Source organism: Leucopleurus acutus (assembly GCF_964270905.1).
Source record: "Leucopleurus acutus genome assembly, chromosome: 7".
NCBI classification, from domain to species: Eukaryota; Metazoa; Chordata; class Mammalia; order Artiodactyla; family Delphinidae; genus Leucopleurus; species Leucopleurus acutus.
This window is the reverse complement of record NC_139150.1, coordinates 99,657,338-99,684,656: the sequence shown is the minus strand read 5'-3', so window position 1 is coordinate 99,684,656 and position 27,319 is coordinate 99,657,338. Positions and strand designations below refer to the sequence as shown.

The following is a 27,319-nucleotide window of genomic DNA, read 5'->3' as shown; positions in this document are numbered from 1 at the left end:
CTTGGCTTAATGTCCTCCAAGTCCATCCATGTTACTGCAAATGGCAAAATTTCATTCTTTTTTATGGCTGAGTAGTATTCCATTGTATGTATGTATGTGTATACACACACACGCACACACACACACACACACACACACACACATACCACGTCTTCTTTAGCCACTCATATGTCGATGGACACTTAGGTTGCTTCCATATCTTGGCAATTATAAACAATGCTGCTATGAACATTGGTACATATATCTTTTCGAATTAGCGTTTTTACTTTTTTTTTGGATGTATACCCAGGAGTGGAATTGCTGGATCATATGGTAGTTCTATTTTTAATTTTTTGAGAAACCTCCATACTATTTTCCACAGTGGCTGCACCAATTTACATTCCCACCAACAGCAGGGACCACATTCTTAAACAAACATTTATTGCACATGTGCTATAGGCTGGAAACCGCTTGTGGCATTTGTGTCCACATTATCCCGTGTAATCTTTAGTGCAGTCCTATGTGTAGGCAGGGTGGGTGTTGTATCTTCATTTTGCAGATGAGTAAAACGAGGCTGAAAGAGGTTGTATTACCTGTGCACGCTTGCTCTGCCAGTCAGTGCCCCAGCCGGGTCCTCTAACTCCCCAGACATGGCTGGGAGTCCCTGCTCTTAATCACCAGCGCAGCCCCAAGTAGGATGGGCAGGGATGCTCGTGAAGCCTGCAGGGTAAGCCTCAGGCCAAAGGGAAAGTTTCTGTTTGTTACCTTGATTATAATCTCATGTTCACACCGGAATGTAAGCTCTAGGAAGAGAGGAGTTTTGTCAGTTTTGTTCATTTCTCCAGCAGTGTTCCACATGTAGTGGGTGCTCAGTAATTGACTGTTGTAAAAGTTAATGAATCTTGAGGGAGGGCTGGTCATGGGTGGCCCCACAGGGCAAGAAGCATGGAGGTAATGGTCAGGGTGGCTGCAACCCAGCAGGGGAGACGGGGGTCCCCACGTGGAATCTCTTCTCCTTGCCCCTCCCTCTTCCTCCTCACCCTTCCCGCCTTTCATCCAGCCCTGTTTAGAGTTTGTTTAGTCTACATCTCATTGTTGAGTGCCTCTCTGCTCACCCTTGTGCCCCTAATTATCTGGACTCAGTTGACTGTCCTCCTTTTTGAAACTCTTGTCTTGGTTTCCATGACACCAGCATCTCCAGATTGTCCATCACGTCATGGTCCGCTCCTCCCCAATCTCCACTAAACGATGGCACCTGGAGCTCTGTCCTGACCCACTTCCTCTTCTTCATTGTCATCCTCAACCTCAGCTACCTCATGTAGTTATGTGGCTTTAAATAGCCTCCAATGTCAGTCATGCTCAGTTTTATCACTAGCTCAGACCTCTTTTCTGAACTCCACACTCATTTATCTTCTTGCCTTTCAACATGTCCATGTGGACATGTCACAGGCATCTCAAACTTCAGTTGAAAACATTCTGTTCTGCCCCTCCTTCTTCTCTCTAAGTTTTTCCTGTTTCACCGAATGATTCCACCATCCGCTGGGTGCTCAGGCCAAAAACCTAGGCGTTTTCCGTGATTTCTCTCCTTCTTCCCATTCAGTATCCAGCCCATCCTGTTGGCTTTATCTCTAAATTATATGCAGAATACGCTCGTTTTTTGACATCTCTGCAGTCACCATTCTCCCCAAGCCTGCTACGGCAACAGCCTGTAACTAGTCTCCTTTTTAGCCCCCTCCCCTTCATGGGAACTCGGTCTTCCATCTGTCAGCCAAAGTACATGAGGTCGGGTGACTCCCATCCTTAAAACCCTCTAAATGCTTTGCATCTTAGAATAAAATCTGAAGTTCTTACCCTGCTCTGCAAGGTCCCACATGATCTCTGCTGACTGTCCCTCTGGCTTCCTCTTCCTCTTACTTTTGTTTCGGAAACTCCAGCCACTTTCCCTTCCTTTTGCCTATAAACACACCGAACTCATGTCTGTCTCAGGACCTCTGTACCTGCTCTGCCTTTTGCTTGGGATTCCCTTACCTTGGATTTTCTTATTTGCATGTTTCACTTCTGCCCTTCATTCTTTCTCAGCTTGGATGTCACCTCCTAGGACAGACCCTCCCTCATCCCGCATTCTCTTCTGAATTCTGCTTATTTGATTTTCTTCATAGCGCTTTACATTGCCTTTTTTATTTGTTTGTGTGTTTATTACCAGTCTTCCTCTCAATAGAATAAAGGCCTCTGGAGAGCAGGGACTCTGTCTTTTCAGCTCACGGCTGGATTTCTGGGGCATGTGGTCAGCACATGAAAACAGCCGTTGGCTGACAGCTGTTTGACCTACCGGGATGTGGAGCTGTGCCTTGTGAGCCCTGGTGTGTGTGTGCATATTGAGGTGTGCACACGCGCTGTTGAGTTTGCAGGGTGGGACAGGGGAACTCCCTTATTCCCTCCAGCTCGCAGAGTCCTGCAGTGGCGTGTAGGGGGATGGGAGTAGACAGGAGAGTCACAGAACTTCCTAGAAAGCCGTATAGTTCAAAACCTGTCATTTTGGGCTTCCCTGGTGGTGCAATGTTTAAGAATCCGCCTGCCAATGCAGGGGACACGGGTTCGAGCCCTGGTCCAGGAAGATCCCACGTGTCGTGGAGCAACTAAGCCCGTGTGCCACAACTACTGAGCCTGTGCTCTAGAGCCCACATGCCACAACTACTGAGCCCACGTGCCACAACTACTGAAGCCTGCGTGCCTAGAGCCCGTGCTCTGCAACAAGACAAGCCACTGCAATGAGAAGCCCGCGCACCACAATGAAGAGTAGCCTCCGCTCGCCACAACTAGAGAAAGCCCGTGCACAGAAACGAAGACCCAACGTAGCCAAAAATAAATAAATAAAATAAATAAATTTATTAAAAAAAAAAAACTTGTCATTTTTCAGGTGAGGAAATGAGACCCAGAGAGGGTCAGTCTTTGTTGGGGGTTTCACACACTTGGGAGAGATAGAGACAGAATTAGGGCCCAGGTTTCTGACTTCCACTTTAGTGGCCAAGCTGCAGAGCATGGCCTAGGGGCCCAGGGTCAGCTTGAGGGTGGACATGGCCAGAAGCAGGATTAGGGACAAGCGACAAGCGTGGCAGTTTCCTGGAAGGCCAGAAGGAAGAGATGAAAAATTCAAGTCCTATTGCTTTGGAAGCTTTGTGGAAAGGTAAGCATCTTATTTTTGCTCCTCCAGGGAAAGGCCTGCTCTGTGGTTGGAAGGTCTACCTTGATGGGCCTTTCAGTTCGGGGCGGGCGGTGGGGTAGTGAAGCCCCCAGGGGACCTGCTCTGGTGACAGCAGAGGCCCATCAACTCCCTTCTGCTGAGGATGGGTTGCTCGATTGATTGTGGGCTGGATGGGGTGTGTGCGTGTTGGGGGACCAGGCCAGGGGCACCTCTGCTTCTCCTCTGAGCCTCTGGTTCTCCAGCTTTGGAAGGCACCCTCAGAATCATGGGGAGCTTGTGAAATCCAGATTCCTGGGTGCCAGCCACAGAGCTCTCGACTGGGAGGGTCTGGGTGGGACTGAGCATCTGTGGGTAACAGGCAGTTCGAGCGAGTCACAAATGCACCAAAGTTTAAGAACTTCACGTCTAAATCAGTTACTTCCCTTCAAGGGCATGTACACCATTGCCAGAATGGGAAACGGGCATAGGAATAGATATTTGAATAGTAATGCATTTTAACACGTCTTGGAAAAATTCAGAACTAACATGGATGTTATCATTCAGGACAAATCTAGGTAGGTATTGAAAAATTTAAAAAGTGAGTCTGTTGAAGAAATTTAAACATTTCATTTAATATAAGAATTAAGGGATTTAAAGAAAAAATTAATTAAATATCGGCACAGGTGGTACTGGTAACATGGCCAAAACGATATAGCTGGTACCCGGGTGACTGCGGTTTGGTAAACCTAGCTCTATAAAGGAAAATATTCAAGGATATCATTTTGAAGATTTAAAGACAGATGGTCATTGGCTTGGGCGGCACCCCAGGAGGGAAGGGGGGAGGTGGGTGAAGCTTGGCTGGGGTGAGGCAGTCCCTCTACAGCTGGTCCCTCCTGGTCCCCAGGGGCTGGAGCTGGGAGGATGAGTCCACGGAGGTTTTGGGAAGTGCCAAGCACGGTTAAATCCCACCTCCCTCTCCTTCGAGCAGCTGTTCCCATTTACTCCTTGGCCCATCTGCGCTCTTCTCAGCAGGCCTGGAGAGCGGGCTGGCCCAGGCCTGGGAGGAATTCCTTGCTCCTGAATCCCTCAAAGGTCCTGTGTGGTCTGTGTAGGGATGGGGCAGGGTGGTGGTGGGCTAGCAGGGACCTCCCTCCCTGCTGTTTGGATATTTTAGTTCAGGGGCTGCGGCCCACACTGGGCTGGTGTTTGCAATCCAGCACATCCTTCTTCCTCCCCAGTGGGGTCTCTTGAAAAGGATAACAAAGGCTTCTGGACCCGAGGGAGAGGCGCCTTAGTGCAGATGCAGAGGCAGTGGATGGGCTGGGAAGAGGCTGTCCCAGGTCTGCCTGCCCCAGCACGGGCTTCCTCACTTACTGGGGGAGCCAGAGCAGGCCAGTCCTGGGCCTTTCTCCACGGTGGAGCGGGGCCCCATCATCGGCCCACTGGCCTCTCTACCCACTCCGGGAGGATCAGAAGGGGCATCTTCCTGGTAACTAGGCAATTGCTGTTACTTTCGCCACCCTTTGTGTGTGCGTGCGTGCGTGCGTGCGTGCGTGCGTGTGCGTGTGTGTGTGTGTATTTCGTAGGAAATTTACCAAGTTTTGGCCCAGGGGTTTACATTTCCCACCCCCTTAGCAAAAGCTTTCACTATTCAAGTTCCAAATGGAAGCCGCTGAGGCTGTAATTACACCACGTTAGCTCGGGAACATACTGAGGGGAGCGGGAAGGGGCACCTGGGAACCTGAGAGCCGCCGTGGGCCTAAATTAGCTGCTGTTCATTGGCGGTTGTCACCCTGCTCCTCTCTGGGGCCCCTCATGTCCTTGCTCTCCTCCACCTCAGCCCCAGGCTGCTTGACTGTTCGCTTCCACCAGCCAGCGTCCTGACAGGTGCACTGAATGGGAAAGAACACCCTGGCTGGTCCGGGAGAGCCCTCCCATGGAAGTGGTGCCCAGAATAGCCTTCGTGTCGACAGGTGTCCTTGCGTCCTCGCCTGGCCCGGGCAGAGTGGCTTGACAGCTGCTCAGAGACTTGCCCCCCACCCTGCCCCATGGCTGAAAGCTCTTGCATGGCTCCCCAGCATTGTCTCTGGTGGTCCCTCTTCCAGGCTGCATCTCCAGGCACGCTGGATTGCTGTGGGCTCCTTCCAGCCTCTGACCTTGCTGTTTTTCTCTCTGCCTGGACCCCCTTTCCACTCTTTTTGCTTCCTCTCCCTCATCATGTAGGTTGCAGGAGAGCTGTTGCTACTTCTGGGACCCCCTGGTCTGGTCCCTGATCGCCCTCCTAGTTTCACTTCTGAACACTTCCGGGCTGGACCCCGCATTGATGCTTGACTGTGCATGGTCTTGTACTGACTGATGTTGCTGGCCCTGTGTCATTTTTGGCTTCCTTAATAATATTAGCCAACATTTTTTGAACACTTATTATGAACTAGATACTGTACTAAATACATTTATTTTTTCACTCATCAAATACGGATACAGCATTCACTATGTACCAGACACTGGCACCTATGGAATCAGCAGTGAGTACAACTGAAAAAACCCCTGCTTTCATGGAGCTTACATTTGGTAGAAAAATACAAATGACTAAATAAGTGTATACGATGGCAGATGGTGATGTGTAATCTGGGGAAAAGAGATCAGAGTAGGGGGTGAAGGGAGTGACTTGTTACTATGTGCAGGGTGGTCATGAAGGACTCACAGATAAGGTAACATTGAGCAGAGACCTGAAAGAAGTTAAGGAAAGGAGCTGTGTGGTCATGGGGGTGGGGGAGAGCTTTCCAGGCAGAAATCAGCAAGTGCGAAGGCCCAGAGGTCGGGTCATGATTGGCATGCTCCAGGAAGAGTAAGGAGGCCAGTGTGGCTGGAAGGGAGTAAGTGAATAGGGGGAGTGAGTAGGAAGTGAGGTCGTATATGGCAGTGCTGGCTAATGGAAGTATGTTATGAGTCACGTACATGCAATTCTAAAATTTCTTTCCTTTTTTAAAATTTTTATTAGAGTTGATTTACAGTGTTGCGTTAGTTTCAGGTGTACAGCAAAGTGAATCAGTTATACATATACATGAATCTACTCTTTTTTATTTTTTGAATTTTAGAATCTTATTGTTTTATACAGCAGGTTCTTATTAGTTATCCATTTTATACATATTAGTGCCTGTATGTCAATCCCAATCTCCCAACTCATCACACCACCCCCGCTCCCCCACCAATTTTCCCCCTTGGTGTACATACGTTTTTTTCTCTACATCTGTGTCTCTATTTCTGCCCTGCAAACCGGTTCATCTGTACCATTTTTCTAGGTTCCACATATATGCGTTAATATACGATATTTGTTTTTCCTCTTTCTGAATTACTTCACTCTCTATGACAGTCTCTAGATTCACCCACGTCTCTACAAATGACCCAATTTTGTTCCTTTTTATGGCTGAGTAATATTCCATTGTATATATATATATATCGCATCTTCTTTATCCATTCATCTGTCGATGGGCATTTAGGTTGCTTCCATGACCTGGCTATTGTAAATAGTGCTGCAATGAACATTGGGGTGCATGTGTCTTTTTGAATTATGGTTTTTCTCTGGATATATACCCAGTAGTGGGATTGCTGGGTCATACGGTAGTTCTATTTTTAGTTTTTTAAGGAACCTCCATACTGTTCTCCATAGTGGCTGTATCAATTTACATTCCCACCAACAGTGCAAGAGGGTTCCCTTTTCTCCACTCCCTCTCCAGCATTTGTTGTTTGTAGATTTTCTAATGATGCCCATTCTCACTAGTGTGAGGTGATACCTCATTGTAGTTTTGATTTGCATTGCTCTAATAATTAGTGATGTTGAGCAGCTTTTCATGTGCTTCTTGGCCACCTGTATGTCTTCTTTGGAGAAATGTCTATTTAGGTCTTCTGCCCATTTTTGGATTGGGTTGATTATTTTTTTAATATTGAGCTACATGAGCTGTTTATATATTTTGGAGATTAATCCTTTATCCGTTGATTCATTTACAAATATTTTCCCCCATTCTGAGGGTTGTCTATTTGTCTTCTTTGTAGTTTCCTTTGCTTTGCAAAAACTTTTAAGTTTCATTAGGTCCCATTTGTTTATTTTTGTTTTTATTTCCATTACTCTAGGATGTGGATCAAAAAATATCTTGCTGTGATTTATGTCAAAGAGTGTTCTTCCTATGTTTTCCTCTAAGAGTTTTATAGTGTCCGGTCTTACAGTTAGGTCTCTAATCCATTTTGAGTTTATTTTTGTGTATGGTGTTAGGGCATGTTCTAATTTCATTCTTTTACATGTAGCTGTCCAGTTTTCCCAGCACCACTTCTTGAAGAGACTGTCTTTTCTCCATTGTATATCCTTGCCTCCTTTGTCATAGATTAGTTGACCATAGGTGCGTGGGTTTATCTCTGGGCTTTCTATCCTGTTCCATTGATCTATTTTTCTGTTTTTGTGCCAGTACCATATTGTGTTGATTACTGTAGCTTTGTAGTATAGTGTGTGAAGTCAGGAAGTCTGATTCCTCCAGCTCCGTTTTTTTCCCTGAAGACTACTTTGGCTATTCAGGGTCTTTTGTGTCTCCATACAAATTTTAAGATTTGTTCTAGTTCTGTAAAGAATGCCATTGGTAATTTGATAGGGATTGCATTGAATCTGTAGATTGCTTTGGGTAGTATAGTCATTTTCACAATATTCATTCTTCCAATCCAAGAACATGGTATCTCTCTCCATCTGTTTGTATCATCTTTAATTTCTTTCAACAGTGTCTTATAGTTTTCTGCATACACGTCTTTTGTCTCCCTGGGTAGGTTTATTCCTAGGTATTTTGGTTGCAATGGTAAATGGGAGTGTTTCCTTAATTTCTCTTTCAGATTTTTCATCATTAGTGTATAGGAATGCAAGAGATTTTTGTGCATTAATTTTGTATCCTGCAACTTTACCAAATTCACTGATTAGCCCTAGTAGTTTTCTGGTGGCATCTTTAGGATTCTCTGTGTATAGTATCATGTCATCTGCAAACAGTGACAGCTTTACTTCTTCTTTTCAGATTTGGATTCCTTTAATTTCTTTTTCTTCTCTGATTACTGTGGCTAGGACTTCCAAAACTATGTTGAATAATAGTGGCGAGAGTGGACATCCTTGTCTTGTTCCTGATCTTAGAGGAAATGCTTTCAGTTTTTCACTGTTGAGAATGATGTTTACTGTGGGTTTGTCATATATGGCCTTTATTATGTTGAGGTAGGTTCCCTCTATGCCCACTTTCTGGAGAGTTTTTATCATAAATGGGTGTTGAATTTTGTCAAAAGCTTTTTCTGCGTCTATTGAGTTGCTCATATGGTTTTTATTCTTCAGTTTGTTAATATGGTGTATCACGTTGATTGATTTGCCTATATTGAAGAATCCTTGCATCCCTGGGATAAATCCCACTTGATCACGGTGTATGATCCTTTTAATGTGTTGTTGGATTCTGTTTGTAGTATTTTGTTGAGGATTTTTGCATCTATATTCATCAGTGATATTGGTCTGTAATTTTCTTTTTTTGTAGTGTCTTTGTCTGGTTTTGGTATCAGGGTGATGGTGGCCTCATAGAATGAGTTTGGGAGTGTTCCTTCCTCTGCAATTTTTTGGAAGAGTTTGCGAAGGATGGGTGTTAGCTCTTCTCTAAATGTTTGATAGAATTCACCTGTGAAGCCATCTGGTCCTGGACTTTTGTTTGTTGGAAGATTTTTAATCACAGTTTCAATTTCAATACTTGTGATTGGTCTGTTCATATTTTCTATTTCTTCCTGGTTCAGTCTTGTAAGGTTATACCTTTCTAAGAATTCTTCCATTTCTTCCAGGTTGTCCATTTCATTGGCATAGAGTTGCTTGTAATAGTCTCTTAGGATGCTTTGTATTTCTGCGGTGTCTGCTGTAACTTCTTTTTCTTTTCTAATTTTATTGATTTGAGTCCTCTCCCTCTTTTTCTTGATGAGTTTGGCTAATGGTTTATCAATTTTATCTTCTCAAAGAACCAGTTTTTAGTTTTATTGATCTTTGCTATTGTTTTCTTTGTTTCTATTTCATTTATTTCTGCTCTGATCTTTATAATTTCTTTCCATGTACCAACTTTGGGTTTTGTTTTTTCTTCTTTCTCTAGTTCCTTTAGGTATAAGGTTTGATTGTTTATTTGAGATTTTTCTTGTTTCTTGAGGTAGACTTGTATTGCTATAAACGTCCCTCTTAGAACTGCTTTTGCTGCATCCCATAGGTTTTGGATCATTGTGTTTTTGTTGTAATTAGTCTCAAGATATTTTTTGATTTCTTCAGTGATCTTTTGGTTATTTAGTAACGTATTGTTTAGCCTCCATGTGTTTGTGTTTTTTACGTTTTTTCCCCCTGTAATTGATTTCTAATCTCATAGCATTGTGGTCAGAAAAGATGCTTGATTTGATCTCAACTTTCTTAAATTTACTGAGGCTTGATTTGTGACCCAAGATGTGATCTACCCTGGAGAATGTTCTGTGTGCACTTGAGAAGAAAGTGTAATCTGCTGTTTTTGGATGGAATGTCTTATGAATTAAATCTATCTGGTCTGTGGTGTCATTTAAAGCTTGTGTTTCCTTATTAATTTTCTGTTTGGATGATCTGTCCATTGGTGTAAGTGAGGTGTTAAAGTCCCCCACTATTGTTGTGTTACTGTTGATTTCCTCTTTTATAGCTGTTAGCTGTTGCCTTATGTATCGAGGTACTCCTATGTTGGGTTCATATATACTTATAATTGTTATATCTTCTTCTTGGATTGATCCCTTGATCATTATGTAGTGTCCTTCCTTGTCTCTTGTAACATTCTTTATTTTAAACATTTAACATTCTTTATTCTATATTTTATCTGATATGAGTATTGCTACTCCAGCTTTCTTTTGATTTCCATTTGCATGGAATATCTTTTTCCATTGCCTCACTTTCAGTCTGTATGTGTCCCTAGGTCTGAAGTGGGTCTCTTGTAGACAGCATATATATGGGTCTTGTTTTTGTATCCATTCAGCGAGCCTGTGTCTTGGTTGGAGCATTTAATCCATTAACGTTTAAGGTAATTATCGATACGTATGTTCCTATTACCATTTTCTGAATTGCTTTGGGTTTGTTTTTGTAAGTCCTTTTCTTCTTTTGTGTTTCCCACTTAGAGAAGTTCCTTTAGCATTTGCTGAAGAGCTGGTTTGGTGGTGCTGAATTCTCTTAGCTTTTGCTCATCTGTAAAGCTTCTGATTTCTCCATCGAATCTGAATGAGATCCTTGCCAGATAGAGTAATCTTGATTGTAGGTTCTACCCTTTCATCACTTTAAATATATCATACCACTCCCTTCTGGCTTGTAGAGTGTCTAATGAGAAATCAGCTGTTAACCTTATGGGAGTTCCCTTGTGTGTTATTTGTCATTTTTCCCTTGTTGCTTTCAATAATTTTTCTTTGTCTTTAAGTTTTGTCAATTTGATTACCATGTGTCTCGGTGTGTTTCTCCTTGGGTTTATCCTGTATGGGGCTCTCTGTGCTTCCTGGACTTGGGTGACTATTTACTTTCCCATGTTAGGGAAGTTTTCAACTATAATCTCTTATAATATTTTCTCAGGCCCTTTCTGTCTCTCTTCTCCTTCTGGGACCCCTATAATGCAAATGTTGTTGCGTTTAATGTTGTCCCAGAGGTCTCTTAGGCTGTCTTCATTTCTTTTCATTCTTTTTTCTTTATTCTGTTCTGTGGCAATGAATTCCACCATTCTGTCTTCCAGGTCACTTATCCATTCTTCTGCCTCAGTTATTCTGTTGTTGATTCCTTCTAGTGTATTTTTCATTTCAGTTATTGTATTGTTCATCTCTGTTTGTTTGTTCTTTAATTCTTCTAGATCTTTGTTAAACATTTCTTGCACCTTCTCGATCTTTGCCTCCATTCTTTTTCTGAGGTCCTGGATCATCTTCACTACCATTATTCTGAATTCTTTTTCTGGAAGGTTGCCTATCTCTGCTTCATTTAGTTGTTTTTCTGGGGTTTTATCTTGTTCCTTTATCTTGTTCCTTCATCTTGTTCCTTGGCCAGAGGTACATAGTCCTCTGCCTTTTCATCTTATCTATCTTTCTGTAAATGTGATTTTTGTTCCACAGGCTGCAGGACTGTAGTTCTTCTTGCTTCTGCTGTCTTCCCTCTGGTGGATAAGGCTATCTAAGAGGCTTGTGCAAGTTTCCTGATGGGAGGGACTGGTGGTGGGTAGAGCTAGGTGTTGCTCTGGTAGGCAGAGCTTAGTAAAACTTTAATCTGCTTGTCTGCTGATGGTTGGGGCTGGGTTCCCTCCCTGTTCGTTGTTTGGCCTGAGGCAACCCAACACTGGAGCCTACCCAGGCTCTTTGGTGGGGCTAATGGCGGACTCTGGGAGAGCTCCTGCCAAGGAGTACTTCCGAGACTTTCTGCTGCCAGTGTCCTTGTCCTCACGGTGAAACACAGCTACCGCCTGCCTCTGCAGGAGACCCTCCAACACTAGCAGGTAGGTCTGGTTCAGTCTCCTATGGGGTCACTGCTCCTTCCCCTGGGTCCCAGTGCACACACTACTTTGTGTGTGCCCTCCAAGAGTGGAGTCTGTGTTTGCCCCAGTCCTGTCAGAGTCCTGCAATCAAATCCTGCTAGCCTTCAAAGTCTGATTTTCTAGGAATTCCTCCTCCCATTGCCGGACCCCCAGGTTGGGAAGCCTAACGTGGGGCTCAGAACCTTCACTCCAGTGGGTGGACTTCTGTGGTGTAAGTGTTCTCCAGTTTGTGAGTCACCCACCCAGCAGTTATGGGATTTGATTTTATTGTGATTGCGCCCCTCCTACCATCTCATTGTGGCTTCCCCTTTGTCTTTGGATGTGGGGTATCTTTTCTGGTGAGTTCCAGTGTCTTCCTGTCGATGATTGTTCAGCAGTTAGTTGTGATTCCGGTGCTCTCGCAAGAGGGAGTGAGCGCACGTCCTTCTACTCCTCCATCTTGAACTAATCTCATACTCTTTTTTAGATTCTTGTCCCATATCGGTCATTAGAGACTACTGAGCAGAGTTCCCTGTGCTACACAGTAGGTCCTTATTAGTTATCTATTTTATATATAGTAGTGTGTATAGGTCAATACCAGTCTCTCAATTTATCACTCCCACCAATTCTAAAATTTCTGATAGGTGCATTAAAAAAGTTAAAAAGAAGCAAGTTAAATTAATAAATACTTTTGTTTAACACAATATATCCAAAATATTATCACTTCAACATGTAATCAGGTAAAACATTGTTTGAAATGAAATGCTTTACATTATTATTTTTTCTCATTAAGATTTCAAAATCTGGTGTGCACATCTCTTTTCAGGCTAGCTCCATTTCAAGTTCAATGGCCACATGAGGTAATGGCTGCCATATTGGACAGCACACATATAGAGCCTTGTGGACCCTGCCAAGGCCTCTGAATGAGATGGGGAAGCCACTGGAAGCTTTGGGGCCCAGGAGCATTATCTCTGCCTTAGGTTCTAGAAGGTTCACTCCAGCTGTGATGAGAGAAGATTGCTGTGGGGTGGGAGGCAAAAGGACAGAGCAGGGAGACTGGGAAGGAGACCTTTACCAGTACACAGTGACAATGGTTTGGACCGAGGTGGGGACGGTGGTGGTGGTGAGAGTGGCTGGATTCTGGGTATGTTCTCCCAGGTCTTTCTGCTGTGGATAAGAGAGCAGTCAAGGGAGGGCCAAGAATTTTGGCCTGAGCTACTGGAAGGCTGGAGTTGTTTTCAGAGGGATGAGGAAGACCTGGGGTGGGGGACAGCCTTGGGGGAACGTGGGGTGTGGTTTGAGATGAGGGTGATAGCCTTTCGGGTAGAGTTGATGGGCAGGCAGCTGGACATATGAGTCTGGGGTTCAGAGTGGAGGTCCCTGCCCTGGCTGGGGATATAAATTTGGGAGTCGACAGCGTATTGATGGTGTGTAAGGCCATGCATGAGTGGAGGGCCCTGGGGAGTGGGTGCATATAGAGGAAAGGGGGCTGAGCCCTGGTGGAGAAGATGGAACCAGCGAAGCAGGCCTGGAGGGAGAGCACAGGGAGGCAGCAGGAAGGCTGTGAGAAAAGGGGGGCTGAGGGAGCCACCAGTTGTGTCCAGTGTGCCGATGGGCAGGGGAGGAGGAACCCCCAGGGCCTCTGATCACTGCCAAGGAAGGAGGCAAATGCCAGGCTGCCATGGGTCTAGGAGAGAACGGGAGGGGAGAAAGTGACTACTGATATAGATGACTCGTTTGAGGGGTTTTGCTTTAAAGAGGAGCAGAAAGATAGGGTGGTAGCTTAGCAGTGGGCGTGTGGTCACGAGAAGTTCTTTTTTTCCCTTAAAGATGGGCAATGTAATAGCAGATGGGGATGATCTAGTAGACGAGGGAGAGAGAGAGAAAAATGAGCTCATTCATGCTCACAGCAGTGCTATGAAGTAGGTACTATTTTCCAGACGGGGAGACTGAGGCAAAGGAAGTTCCAGCCACTTGCCCAAGGCCACACAGCTGATAAGCAGCAGGATGAGTAATCGATGCAGATGCCTCAGCTTTAGGATGCCCAGTCTTAATCGTTCCGCTGTTCTGCCTCTTCGTTTCCTAGCTAGATTTGTGAGGTCTTTGAGAAGGGGCTCCTCTTACATGTACGGGTCCAGCCCAGCACCTGGCAGGGAGAGGGCTGTGCAGAGGCGGGACTTGATAGATCATTAATGACCAGGTGATCGGAACACTGGGACCTGTGCTGGAAGTGCCATGGGAGGGTAGACGTGGCCACACCGTAGTCTTTCCCACCCTCTGTGGGGCAGGGCCTCACGTGGATAGGGTAGTGCTCAAGAAATACTGAAAAGCATTTGTTGGGTGGATGAGGAATGAATGAGAGACCATGGCGCATCCATCCTAGGACCTAAGCCGGTGGCTCTCCCTGGTATACCACGGTGCTGGCCAGATCTGGGCTCCTGCTCTGGTTTGCTGCCAGTGTGCTAGAAGATCTCCCACCCAGCTCTCAACAGAATGTCATAGGGTGGCGGGTGAGGGGTCTGTACAGACTGAATTCCTGCCTCCCTACTCTGTCTGTCATAAGATGGACAAGAGGTGCTCTGCAGGTGGCAGTAGGCTGGTGGCTTGGGGGGTCCCTGTGCCATGTGTTCCCCTCAGAACAGCTGAGACTTGGGGGTTGGGACAGACACCACAGAAGGAACCTGACAGTTCCCGGGATCACCGAGGTGTTTTGCTCCACAGGCTGTGGCATGAAGCTCAAAGCCACGGCTCTGATGCCAAGGTCACAGCCTCCAGCTCATCTGCGCTTTGCTTGATTAAGGGCTCAGCCCTGCTGGAGCCTGAGGCTGGCCTTCAGCCTCCTCCTCACACTGCCGGGCTTCCAGCCCAGCGCTTGCTTTCAGTGGTCCCGGCTGCACTAAGTGTCTGCAGTAGCAGTCCCACCCCATGGGGCCTTTTGAAATGTGTGGGGACAGTTTCAGTGGTCACAGTGGTGGGGGTGAGGATGGTGGCTGTGGTGCTGTTGGTACCCTGGCTGCTGAAGATCCCATAGTGGGAACTTCCTAAGGGCCAGCAGTGCTCCCTGACCGGAAGCCCTGCTCACATGTGCGACCTTGGGTGCCCAGGGACCCGGGGACCCATCTTGCATCAATGGCCATCCAGTTGTGTGCTCTTGAGGCAGTCCCTTTGTTTCCCCATTTCCCACTTTTGTGAACAGGGCCACGAACGCCTAGTTGCTTGCTTTTTGGTCTTGTGATAATTTTTTTCTTAAATCAATGTATAGTTGATTCACAATATTGTGTTAGTTTCAGGTGTACAGCAAAGTGATTCAGTTATATACATATATATATATTTTCAGATTATTTTCCATTATAGGTTATTACAAGATACTGAATATAGTTCCCTGTGCTATATAGTAAATCCTTGTTGCTTATCTATTTTATGTATAGTAGTTTGTGTCTGTTAATCCCATACCCCTAATTTATCCCTCCCCCTCCCCTTTTCCCTCTGGTCTTGTTTGTCTTCTGTGTCTGTGAGTCTGTTTCTGTTTTGTGTACAGATTCATTTGTATTATTTTTTAGATTCCACATATAAATGATATCATATAATATTTGTCTTCCTCTGACTTTCATCACTTAGTATGATAATCTGTAGGTCCATCCATGTTGCTGCAAATGGCATTATTTCATTCTTTTTTATGGCTGAGTAGTATTCCATTGTATATATACACCACATCTTCTTTATCCATTCATCTGTTTATGGACACTTAGGTTGTTTCCATGTCTTGGATATTGTAAATAGCACTGCTATGAACATTAGGGTGCATGTATCTTTTCAAATTGGAGTTTTCGTCTTCTCTGGTTATATGCCCAGGAGTGGGATAGCTGGATCATTTGGTAGCTCTATTTTTAGCTTTTTAAAGGAATCTTCATACTGTTTTTGAAATAAGTTTTAAATAAGACTTTGGTTTAATAGTTGTCATCCTAAAAGCGCACCGTACGTACAGCTTGCTCAGTGGACCCGCATATTAACTTACTTGATCTTCATCACAGCCTTAGGCGGGAGGGCTGCTAAGTGATCCCCATCTCACAGATGAGCAAGCCGAGTCCGAGAGCACAGTGACCCTGGGGTGTGTCCCCAGCATTGGCTGACTGCCTCCTTCCTTCCCTCCAGGGACAGGGGCAGACCCGGCAGTCAGCGCCAAGAGCAACCACTGCCTGGATGCCGCCAAAGCCTGCAACCTGAACGACAACTGCAAGAAGCTGCGCTCCTCCTACATCTCCATCTGCAACCGCGAGATCTCGCCCACCGAGCGCTGCAACCGCCGCAAGTGCCACAAGGCCCTGCGCCAGTTCTTTGACCGCGTGCCCAGCGAGTATACCTACCGCATGCTCTTCTGCTCCTGCCAGGACCAGGCGTGTGCCGAGCGCCGCCGCCAGACCATCCTGCCCAGCTGCTCCTACGAGGACAAGGAGAAGCCCAACTGCCTGGACCTCCGCAGCCTGTGCCGGACGGACCACCTCTGCAGGTAGGGGCCGCTGCAGCTCTGAGGGGAGTCGGCTGGGGTGCTCTGCCTGCTCGACATTCCCGAGTTCGCTGGGTTAGGATCTTGAGCCCAAAGGAGAGGGTGACTCGGACATGTGCAAAACAAATTGTCATTCATTCATTCATTCGTCCTTCCCTTCCTTCCTTCCTTCATCCATCCATCCATCCATCCATCCATTCATCCATCCATCCATCCATCCATCCATTCATCCATCCATCCATCCATTCACCCATCCATCTATTCATCCGTTCATTCATCTGTCCATTCATTTATTCAGCACAGGTTTATCATTTGCCTGCTGTGTGCCCAGCTTCAGGCTAAGCACCATGGGGGAAACCAAGATGAACCACCCTAGCAGCTCCTAATTTAACATCATAGACCCTAGAGCCTGGAGTAAGAAGGGACCTTCAGTGACTTTAGGTCCACTTCTAAAGGAAGCCCACCCATTATCCCAGTGAGGTCCTGTGGCCGTCATGGAAGGGCTCTTGCACATCCCAGAGGCAGCTCCTTCCACACTGACAGCTGAGCTCGTCTAGTGCTGGGTGGAGCATGGGGACTCTGACGGTCCTGGGTTTGAATCCTGACTTTTCCACTTACTAGCTGTGTGATTTGGAGCAGGCTTTTTAAATGTCCTGAGTGTCAATCCCTTCACCCATGAAATGGGAATAAAAATACCCAAGGCACAGCATTATGGTGAGGATTAGATGACATGTGTGTTAAAGCTTAGCGCAGAGTTTGGCATAAAGTAATTGCTTAATACGTGTCTAATTATTTGGAAGGTTTGTTTTGTTACAGTGAGTTGAAATTTGCCTCTGTGATTCTTCCGTTTTTCTCGTTTGTTATTAACCATGTATTGAACCTCTATTGCATCCAGTGCATGGTTCTAAGGCTCAGGCATGCAGAGGTGAACACGATGCTCTCCAAGGAGCACCCAGAAGGGAGACAGACAGGGGGAGCAGGGATCCCAATGCAGTGGGCTGAGGGCTGTGGGCTCCCAGAGGAGGGTGCACAGGAGAAGGGCATCTGCCTCAACCTGGGGCTCCAGAGGACGGGGCCTTGAGCTGAACCTTGGAACATGAGAAGGAGAAAGCCAGGGAATGAGTCTGGCATGCAAATAAAAGGAACATGTAATGGGGCCACATGTTGTTGGTGGGCAGATGTTAGATGGATGTATGGATGCGGGAGAAACATCTTTTGCACAGAATTATTTGTTGTGTTATTTGTATGTGGGGAAAGAATATGCAAAGGCTGGAGGGTAGGAGAGAGCCTGTGGTTATGGGCACCTGCAGGTGGTGGGTGCACGTGGAGTGTGGGCCACGGGGTGGGAAGGCCAGAGGTGAGGCTGCTAGGGAGACAGGGATTGCTTACTGTACCCCAGACACTGGTCTATTATATGGTTTATCTCATTAATCCTTGCAACAAGGCTACGAGGTAGGTACTGTTATCGTCTTTATCTGTCAAATGATCAGGTCGTAGAAAGTGACTTGCCCAAGGTCACACAGCTCATGCATTTGAGAGCTGGATCCGATCTCCAGTGCTTTCCTCCCAGTGTAGCACACTGGCCTGGACTAAGATAGTGGCTGTGGGCATGGGGAGAAGTGCATCAGTTCAGAGATGATTGGTAAGTAGACTTGACAGGACTGGGGGCTGGTTGAAAGTTCCCTGGAGGGAGAGGCATTTCTGCTTTGTTTACTCCGCACCTGGTCCTGCACATAGAGCCTGACGCATGGCGAGCGCTCCATGAACATTACTTGAATGGATACATGAATGGTGGCCACCATGTTTACCGGGTGAATAATTCTGGGGCGATGGATCATTCAGCACTGGGGGTGCACAGCATCTGAGATGGTGGTGCGGGGGGGACCACTGCCACCCCCGTTGCAATGTCTGGGGCATTTGGACCTGTGGGCCTGGAGCTCAGTAAAGAGGTTGGAGTGGAGAAATGGGGCTGGGGGTTGTGGCGGGGACTGGAGGTTGGGGCTGCAGAGGGAAGGGAGCTCAGGGCCTGTGTGGCTGAAGAGGAGGCACTACCTTGGTTTGGAAAATAAGCTGGAGTTCGGAGAAGGGCTGATCCCCGCAGGGCTGGGAAAGCCTGAAGAAAGTGGGCTTTTCTTTTTTGCTTACTTAAAGAAACATACCTTATTGCTTACAAAAACAATGGGAGCGATTTCAAATAAGATATGCACACTACAAGAGGATGGTTAAAAGTAGAAACCGAGGGACTTCCCTGGTGGTGCCGTGGTTAAGAATCCACCTGCCAGGGACACGGGTTCGAGCCCTGGTCCGGGAAGATCCCACATGCCGTGGAGCAGCTAAGCCCGTGCGCCACAACTACTGAGCCTGCGCTCTAGAGCCCGCGTGCCACAACTACTGAGCCCACGTGACGCAACTACTGAGCCCGCAAGCTGCAACTATTGAAGCCTGCTCGCCTGAGCCCGTGCTCCGCAACAAAGATAAGCCACTGCAATGAGAAGCCCGTGCACCGCAAGGAAGAGTGGCCCCCACTCACCGCAACTAGAGAAAGCCTGAATGCAGCAGTGAAGACCCAATGCAGCCAAAAGAAAAAGGCAAAAAAAAAATTAGAAACTGAGGGCCCACAAAAGGAAGTCAGGAGTCTGGCAGGCTGGGGCTCAGCTTCCCGAGAGCTGAGAGAAAGCCAAGACGGGATGGGCCATGTCACTCCCCAAATGTGACGGAAGGAGCCTATTAATTCTTGGATGGAAATGCATTTCTCCTTGTCCTAAATGCTAAACTGACCTGGTCAGGCTGCACAACAAAAGGTGTATGTGGGGTGACAGGATGGACGAGGGACTGTAGGGGCTGGAGGGCCAGCCTGAGTCCAGGCTCAGTGACCACAAGCCAGGGTGTCAGGACCAAGGCCAGGTGCACCACTGCCCGGCTTCAAACCTCAGGTGGACGTCTCTGCAGGGGTCCTGAGCAGAGCAGCCTTGTGAACACCCTTTATTAGTGGTGTTTTAAGGGAGGACAACATGTGCAGCTCCTAAGGAGATTGGAGAGCGTGGAGCAGGGTGGTTTTGGTGGCCTGTAGAACATCTGTGTCTGTTCAAAGAACATCTGTGTCTGTTCAAAACATCTGTGTCTGTTCAAACCAGAGGGGTTTTTGTTTGTTTGGAGATGGGGGGAGTTAGGAACAGGAGAGCTGGGGCAGAAGCTTCACGTGGTAGAACCAGAGGTGTTTAAACAAAACTAAGTATTGGGAGCGTCAAGAATGAGGCGTCCCAGGACCTAAGGGCTGACAGTTTTCTGAGAGGCACCGAGCCAAGCCTGTGAGTGCCATGCATCCTGATATAAATTTAAACAACAGTGGGACTTCCCTGGCGGCTCAGTGGTTAAGACTTCACCTTCTAATGCAGGGGGTGCGGGTTCGATCCCTGGTTGGGGAGCTAAGATCCCACATGCCTCGTGGCCAAAAAACCCAAAACATAAAACAGAAGCAATATTGTAACAAATTCAATAAAGTCTTTAACATTGGTCCACACCAAAAAAAATCTTAAAAAAAAATTAACAGCAACCATGGGACTCAAGGACAGTGCTGTGTCTGGATTATTGAGTTGGGTCTCGCATAGGAAGTTCCAGGTGATCCTGGATGTGGCCGGCTGAGCTCCTGGTCTAGAAGCAGGGCGTTCCTCTAATGCATCTCCCCCAACTCCCATCCCACCCAGCTCCCATCCCCATGCAGATTTAAAGTATGGTCCTGCAAGTGGGAAGACGAGGGGTGAGGGCAGAACCCGAGGGTAGGGTGAGTCTGGCAGGACCTGGGGGCTTGTTACAGTGTGGCCAAGTGTCCTTGGGAAGCTCTGTCTGTGATGCAGAGTGGGAGGTGGGTGGAGGTGTTTGCCATGGTAACCCCGCAGCTGCAAGAGCTGCCTTCTGTGTTCACCCTGCCCCTGGTCTTCCGCATGATCCTGGATGGACAATTTCATTCTGCGTGCCCGGGCTGCTTCTTCACTGATCAAACAAGGATGCTCCCCATTTTCCAAGGACCCTTCCCGGTCTTTGGATCTGAGTCTATCTCAAGCAGCTTTCCCATCTGGCTTCTTCCCCTGTGCCTCCACTTGAGGTCATATTCCTAGAGAGGTGAGCCCTTGCTACAAGAGGAAATGACCAGAGATCCCTCGTCAGGGTAGATGATGTGGAAGGGCAGCTTTGATGGAGAGGAGCCGACTTCCTTCCATGCTCTTGCGGGCTTGACTTACTGACGCCTGGACCCTGTCTCTCTGGTCCATGGAGGAGCCCGGGAGGTGATGGGTGGCTGGGGAGGGGGCCTCTGGAGAACAGGCAGTTCTCCCCTACACCCAGGAAGGGGCACTCTCCCTTCCCTCCTGGCCTTGGTTTCCTCCAGGTTTCTGCCTATCAGGGTGGCCACCACAGGTGGAAATCTTGTCTGTGAAAATGGGACGACCCAGTGCCATGGTGTTTGGAGCAGGAACGGGGGACCCCCCCAAGTCTTCCTGTCCTGGATACTTTAGTGGATGGAGCTGGCCTTGATGGGGGTCACAGGAGAGCCTCTCTGGGCTGACTCTTTGGGAATGAGGCCCTTGTCTGCAGGCATCTCCTAGAACACGCTCCACGCTCCAGGGCTATAGTGCCCAGTTTGCACCTCACTGGGCCTGCCTGGCCCCCCTTGCCCTTCAGCTTGGGGAGTTGGCCCGGCTATGCCCAGGCTTCTCCCCGAATGAATCTTGGCCCAGGACTCCTTGGGGGAGAGCTCTGCCAGACCCCCGCCCCACGGCACTCCATTAAAGCAAGCCCATTGACGTGCTGTGCGGCGCACCTAGCGGCAGGCCTTGTACAGCCCCATGTGATATTTAACAGACTCTGCCGTGCTGTCTTACGAATGTTACTAAGCACAAAGCAGAGGGGTTTGCAGAGGGGTTTGAAGGGTATTTTTTGGGGGGGCTTGTGGGTGTTGGGAGCATTTCCGAACCCGCTTCCTGCTCTTTGGACCAGGATCAGTTTGGGGTCAGTGACCAAGGCAGGGAATCTCTGAGAGTGGAAGCTTCCTGCTCAAGCCGTGGGTCCGATTCTTCTTGAAGTTGCACTCCGGGAGCCCATGCCCTGCCTTCTGCCTTTGTCTGGTTCACATCCCACGGGCCTTTAGGGCTGTGGATTTAGGACCAGGAGAAGCTTTTCCTTTAAAAGCCTTCTGATATGGAGTCTGGAAAGCCTGGAGAATCTCTTGGAATGGTTCCATGGAATTTGGCTCATTTCTCGCACCCCAGCCCCCCAGTGCGCCATGACCTACTTCTTTTTTAAACGTAATCTTTTGGTTTATACTTTCTAAGCTTACACTCATTGCAAGGATGGTCCAGATTGTGTGTGTGTGTGTGTGTGTTTGTGTGTGTGTGTGTGTGTGTGTTTGTGTGTGTGTGTGTGTGTGTGTGTGTGTGTGTGTGTGTGAGATGATTGTGTTGTATTGTAAACTGTGTCCCTCCAGGCCTCATTTGGAGAGGCCCGCTAAAATGCCCTTTTCCTCTTGGTCGGCCAAGAGGATATAAATAACTCGGTGCTGGCCCTATGCCATATCTTGGGCTGTATGTTAACCTTTGGGTGCCGAGGATGTGCATAAATAGATTCCAGCCTGGGACTACCCTGGCTGCCTGGGCTCCTTTGTGCCGTGGACACTGTCCTTGTCGGAGAGGATTGCTGGGAAGGCAGAGGGGTTGGTGTCTCCCTTCTCAACTGTCTGCAGGGAGCGGGGAGGCATCCCTTCAGCAAGCCCCCTCCCCACCCTTGCCTAGCTTGGGGCGTGTCTGGTGTCTGTAGGCAGTGTGGGTGGACAGGTCTGGGTTTGATTCTTGGCTCCTGGGGGCTGTCCCTCAGCTTCTTTTGGACTCTAGAATCTGTTGGCTGATGTTTTCAGCAGATTTTCTCTAAAGGGCAGCAAATGATTATTTGAGTACAGGCTTGGGGCTTCCATGCCTTTACTTCTTTTAAAGGAGAGGATCTTGAATATCTCGAAATCAGATGTAAAGTTTTGCGTGTATATTCTAAAGAGAAACTTGTTGCTTTCATTAGATTCTTGAAGGATTCTTTGACCTCCCCAAACTTAAGAATCTCTGCCATCTCTAGATGGCCAACTTGGACTGGCTGTCTGAAGGATTGTGAATCTGCCTCCTGGCTCAATAGCAAAGAGATCTGTGATTGATTAGTGATGTCTGCCACTGGCATGGAAGGGGCAGAATGGGTGCCCTGCTAGAACCCAGCTAGTCATTCCTGGGACCAGTGGTTCACCAGTAGCAGGAGGAATGGGGGTCTTGGGGCCATTCCTTTATTCATTTGACCACTGTTTGTTGATTGTCCACTCTGGGCCAGGCCTCGTGTTGAGATTAGAGAGTTAATGAAGTAGGCAGAGGCCCTTGCCCTCAGGGGACTCCCAGTCCAGTGACTGGACACTGTGGTGATTACCTTTGCAATGGGAATGGAACCACACAATGAACCAGATGATAGCATTTCCATTCAAGTTCTCTTGAAATCCCAATTCTGCTCTGTTCCCTACCAGGCCTTCCCTGGGTCACTCTGGTGGCTCAGAGAGCAGCTGTTTCTTGGGGGAGATGAGGCACAGACAGATGAACTTTGTTCAGGGGCCCGTCTGGCCTCGAACAGAGCTCAGAACCCAGCAGCCCTATCTGTCTTCAGAGCAGAGCTGTGCCCAGGAGTGCCATGGGGTAAAGAAGTCACATCCTCCTGAAGAAGACTTAACCAGGTTGCAGTGGGGGGAGACTCTGTGGGGAGGGACATGGGATCCTTGGCCCTGCCAGAGACCCTGAGACCCATCTTCCCCTTGATGATCCCATGTTGGCTTCTGCTACTAGCCTCAGTAGAGGCCCTGTTTACCCTTGAACTCTGTGCCAAGGGTGCCTAGATTTTTCCTCTTGGAATTTCCTGTGGCAAATTGACACAAGGCTGGAATGTTGAACATTACTAAAAGCTCTGGGAGGATAAACACAGAGAGAAGCTGCAACCTAGATAGTTAGTTTGCAAGACAGGGTTTATACGGCTTTCTGCTCTGGCTGCTCCAGGGAGGTCAGCACGGCTGGGTAGAGTGCCTTTACCTTTTACCACCCAGGCTGCTCTCTGGGCACCTGGGCTCCATAAAGCTCACACCCCAGAGAGATGAGGTGCACCCTTGCCTAGCCAAGGCTCCCATTGGTGGAGTTCTGTGTGAGAACCCACTCCATCCCTGGCTGATTGGAAGGAGGAATGGCCGATCGTGGGGATGCTGCTTACGCAGAGAGAATCAGAGTACAAGTTGGTCAGGGTTGGGTGTGTTTTTGCTCACACAGGGCGGGGCGTGCTCTCAGCTACCCAGATGTTACTTCGTTCACCAGGCTCCTTGATTATTTCTGCTTCCATTCAGTGACCTGGGCTTTCTCTTTGCTACCGTCTTTGTCCCCTGGAGCTGCTTTGACAAAATACCATAGACCAGAGGGCTTAACCAACAAACATGTTATTCTCACAATTCTGGAGGCTGGTAGTCCCAGATCAGGGTGCCAGCATGGTTGGGTTCTCAGCGAGGGCCCTCTTTGGGGTAATTTCCTCACGTGGCTTCCTTGTTGTATGCGTGCCAAGAGGGATTGGGTGTTCCTTCCTCTTTTCATGAGGGCACGAATCCCATCACGGGGGCTCTACCCTCATGACCTAATTACTTCTCAAAGACTCCACCTCCAAATACCATTGCATTGGGGGATGGGGTTTCAGCCTATCCATTTGGAGTGGGGGGACACATTCAGTTTGTAGCACCTAGACTTGCACTTCATTCAAAGCCTGTTTGGTTCTCATCTCCCTGAGCGCTTTCTCAGCCCCTCCTTCCAATGATGCTTTCTAGAACTCATCTGCATCCTTCCTGTGGCACTAATCCTGTGGCTTTCCTTTGATACTTTATCTTCCCAACTAGGTCTCTGTTTTTAATATTCTTATATGTATATAATATGTCTATGTACTGCCACATATATGTATAATGTTGATTAATTTATTTAACGGATACTTATTGTGTACCAGACACTGTGCTCGACACTGGATAGAGATACTTACTGGAGAAACAGTAGAAACGGTCCTTGCCCCCTTGGAGCTTATGTCTGATGGGGGAGATAGACAATAATCAAGCAAACAGACAAGTATATGGTTAACATCTTTTTTTTGTTTTTTTTGCGGTACGCAGGCCTCTCACTGTTGTGGCCTCTCCCGTTGCGGAGCACAGGCTCCGGATGCGCAGGCTCAGCGGCCATGGCTCACGGGCCCAGCCGCTCCGCGGCATGTGGGATCTTCCCGGACCGGGGCACGAACCTGCGTCCTCTACATCGGCAGGCGGACTCTCAACCACTGCGCCACCAGGGAAGCCCTATGGTTAACATCTTTGACATGAGCAGGATGTAGAAAGAGAATGTAACGGGGGAAGGAGGGAGGACCTCTTTGGGCAGAGCACTCAGGAAAAGTGTATCTGAGGAGATGACATTTCAACTGAGACCTGAAGGACGAGGAGCCAGAAGTAAGCCAGGTAGAAGAAAGAACATCTCACTCAGAGGCAGTAGTATGTGCAAGAGTTGGGGGGAGGAGAGGAGCTCGGCATTGGCGTTGACATTGACGGGGCTGGCGTGGCTGGAGCAGAGGGGACTCGGGAGAGACATGCAGGCAGAGCCAGGTCACACGGGACCGTGTAGCCCGGGGCAAGGAGTTTGGATTTCTTCTGAGTATACTTAGAAGCCAGCGAGTGACATTATCGAAGTTGTGACATAAAAAGATGACTCTGGCTACTGGGTGGAGAATTAAGGGAGAAGGCAAGAACGACCTCGGAGAGACCAGGGAGGAGGTTATTTCAGTATACTAGATCAGAGATGACGGCAGCCCAGGCCAGGGGGTTGGCCGTGTGGAGTGAGATAAGTGGGTAAATTTGAGATAGTTTGGAGATGGACATGATGTACCTTGATGTGGCAGCGAGGGAGACAGAGGAACTCGAGGAGAGCTCACAGACTTCTGGCTTGAGCCACTTGGTGGGCAATGGTGCCACTTTCTGAGATGATGAAGGCTTGGAGGGGGAGATAAATCAGGAGTTGCATTCTAGGCATGTTAATTCTGAGATGCCTTTGAGACATTCCCATCTGGAGCTTGACTGGAGTTATACATTCTGGGGGTCATTAACATACTTATGGTGGTTAAGGCCAGGGGAATAGGTAGGTTCTCCTAGGGAGAGGTCAGCATGAGAGGAGGCCCTGAGAATGCGCCTGGCTCCCCTGTAAATGCCCGGTAAGGGTTTGGGGGTGTTGTTATGGCGCCCCAGGAGTCAAAGAAGAGTTTTGAAAAAGAAGGCGTGGACAGCTGTGCCCGACGCTGTTGAGAGGTCTGGAAAGGTAAAGACACCAGGTAACTGTTGGATTTGGGAAAGTGGAAGGCGTTGGTGACCTCTTCAAAAGCAGTTTGGATGAAGTGGTGATTACAGAAACCTGACCAGAGGGAATTCCCTGGCGGGCCAGTGGTTAGAACTCTGTGCTTTCACTGCCGAGGGCCTGGGTTCAACCCCTGGTCGGGGAACTAAGATCCCACAAGTGGCATGGCCAAAAAAAAAAGAAACCTGATCAGAGCTAAAGAAATGTTTGTAAGTTGGCTGGTCAGAGCTTCCTGGGAAATATCCTCATGGAAAAGGAACCCATCCAGTGTGGGGAAGTTGCTCATCTGTCCCTTCAGTGGAGAGATAGCTGAGGAAAACTCAACACTGGCTTGGCTTTGGGAAGTGTGGGCTGGGGGTCCTGCCAGCATGGGCAACCCAGGGGCTCCGTCATGGCACTCTGCAGGTCCCAGGAGCACACCCTCGGCCAGGGTCAGTCTGGATCCTGAGGCCGTGTAGCCTTGGGATAGCCCGTAGCGTGGGCCACACGTGCCTGATGGTCTTGGATGCTAGTGCATACACTGCAGTGGGATGAGGACCTCAGCATCCCCTCCTCCCATGTCCTCCCTGGGCTCTCAGGGACCACGATATGGATACTGCAGACTCAGTTTCTCCAGCCATGGCCGAGAGACTCTTTACAATGTGGAAAGAGACCTTTCTCTAAGCTCTGGGCTCTTCTGAGCAACCTAGCTGGCCCGCCCTCTCAGAAGAAGGCTCTGGGGCTGCCAGGAGGAGCCTTGCTTTTTCAGCCTTCTTCATTGAGGAGATTCCTAGAACAGGCTGAGCAGTGCCTGAGAGGTGCCCCCAGGCTCCCTGCACTGGACCTCCTCTCCGTGCTGGATGTGGGATGTGACCTCTCCTGTAGCCAGCCAGGACGTGGTCTTTGACCTCCCGGGGCGGTACCCACAGAGGTGAGGAATCCTGCCCTGCTTCTTCTTAAGTAGCATTAGCCTGGTATTCTGGGGCCAGCTGTCCTCCTCAGGGCCCTTTTGGGGGCTCTCTTGGAATGCTCGGAGACCTGCACATGCCTCTGTTATCCCAGGGTCTCTGAGGTGGGTAAGCATAGTGGAGCACCATGGGCGCCCTCCCACCTAGAGTAGAACCAGGACGTTGAATTAAGCACCAAGGAACAGTAAGATCCTCAAATGGAGTGAGAGGGAAATCTGGGGAGAGCTGCTCATACCCTGCCTGGCCCAAGGTGCATTGCGCTGGTCCAACAGGAGTCCTCCTGAGTGCGCGAGTTCTCCGTCACTCAGCCTTTGGTGGGCTGGGGGTGGTCTCTGAGCACTGCGACGTGCTCAAGAAAAGGTTCCCCAGAAATGTTCTTCAGAGGGGCTTGAGTCGCAGCCCGGGCTTCAGATCCTTGCGTAGGCAGTTGTGAGACCTCAGCCTCGTTCTTTAACGTCACGCAGCCTCTGTGCTCCTTGTCAAAATCAGGATGGTTACGCCCACATGGAAGCTTGGTCACCCATTCCCCAGGACTTCCATGGAGCTCCATTTCCAGGTGCTCATCAGCCCGGATGCTGAGATAAACTGCCGGCCTGCCCGAGCAGCCCCCAGGCTGTGCCGGCTGGGAGGGGGAGGGCTGGCCCCCGAGGCTGGCAGGGGCTGTCGGGCAAGGTGGCTTGGAGGAGGTATCTGAGCCGAGCTTGAAGGAGGAGTAGGCAGGCCTGTTCTAGCAGGCGGCCCTTCTGGTCCTCGCA

At 48.4% G+C, this 27,319-nt stretch overlaps 1 protein-coding gene across 3 annotated transcripts in view; it reads left to right on the top strand.

Annotated features, from left to right (window-relative positions):
* The window catches only part of GFRA2 (GDNF family receptor alpha 2), a gene marked incomplete at its 5' end in the record, with an annotated part of 95,572 nt that overhangs the window by 24,102 nt on the left and 44,151 nt on the right, over positions 1–27,319 (top strand). For all 3 annotated transcript variants that reach the window (XM_082842214.1, XM_082842213.1, XM_082842212.1), the window contains one exon: positions 15,841–16,195. In XM_082842214.1, the coding sequence (XP_082698340.1) occupies positions 15,841–16,195 (355 nt within the window). The remainder of the gene's footprint in view (positions 1–15,840; positions 16,196–27,319) is intronic.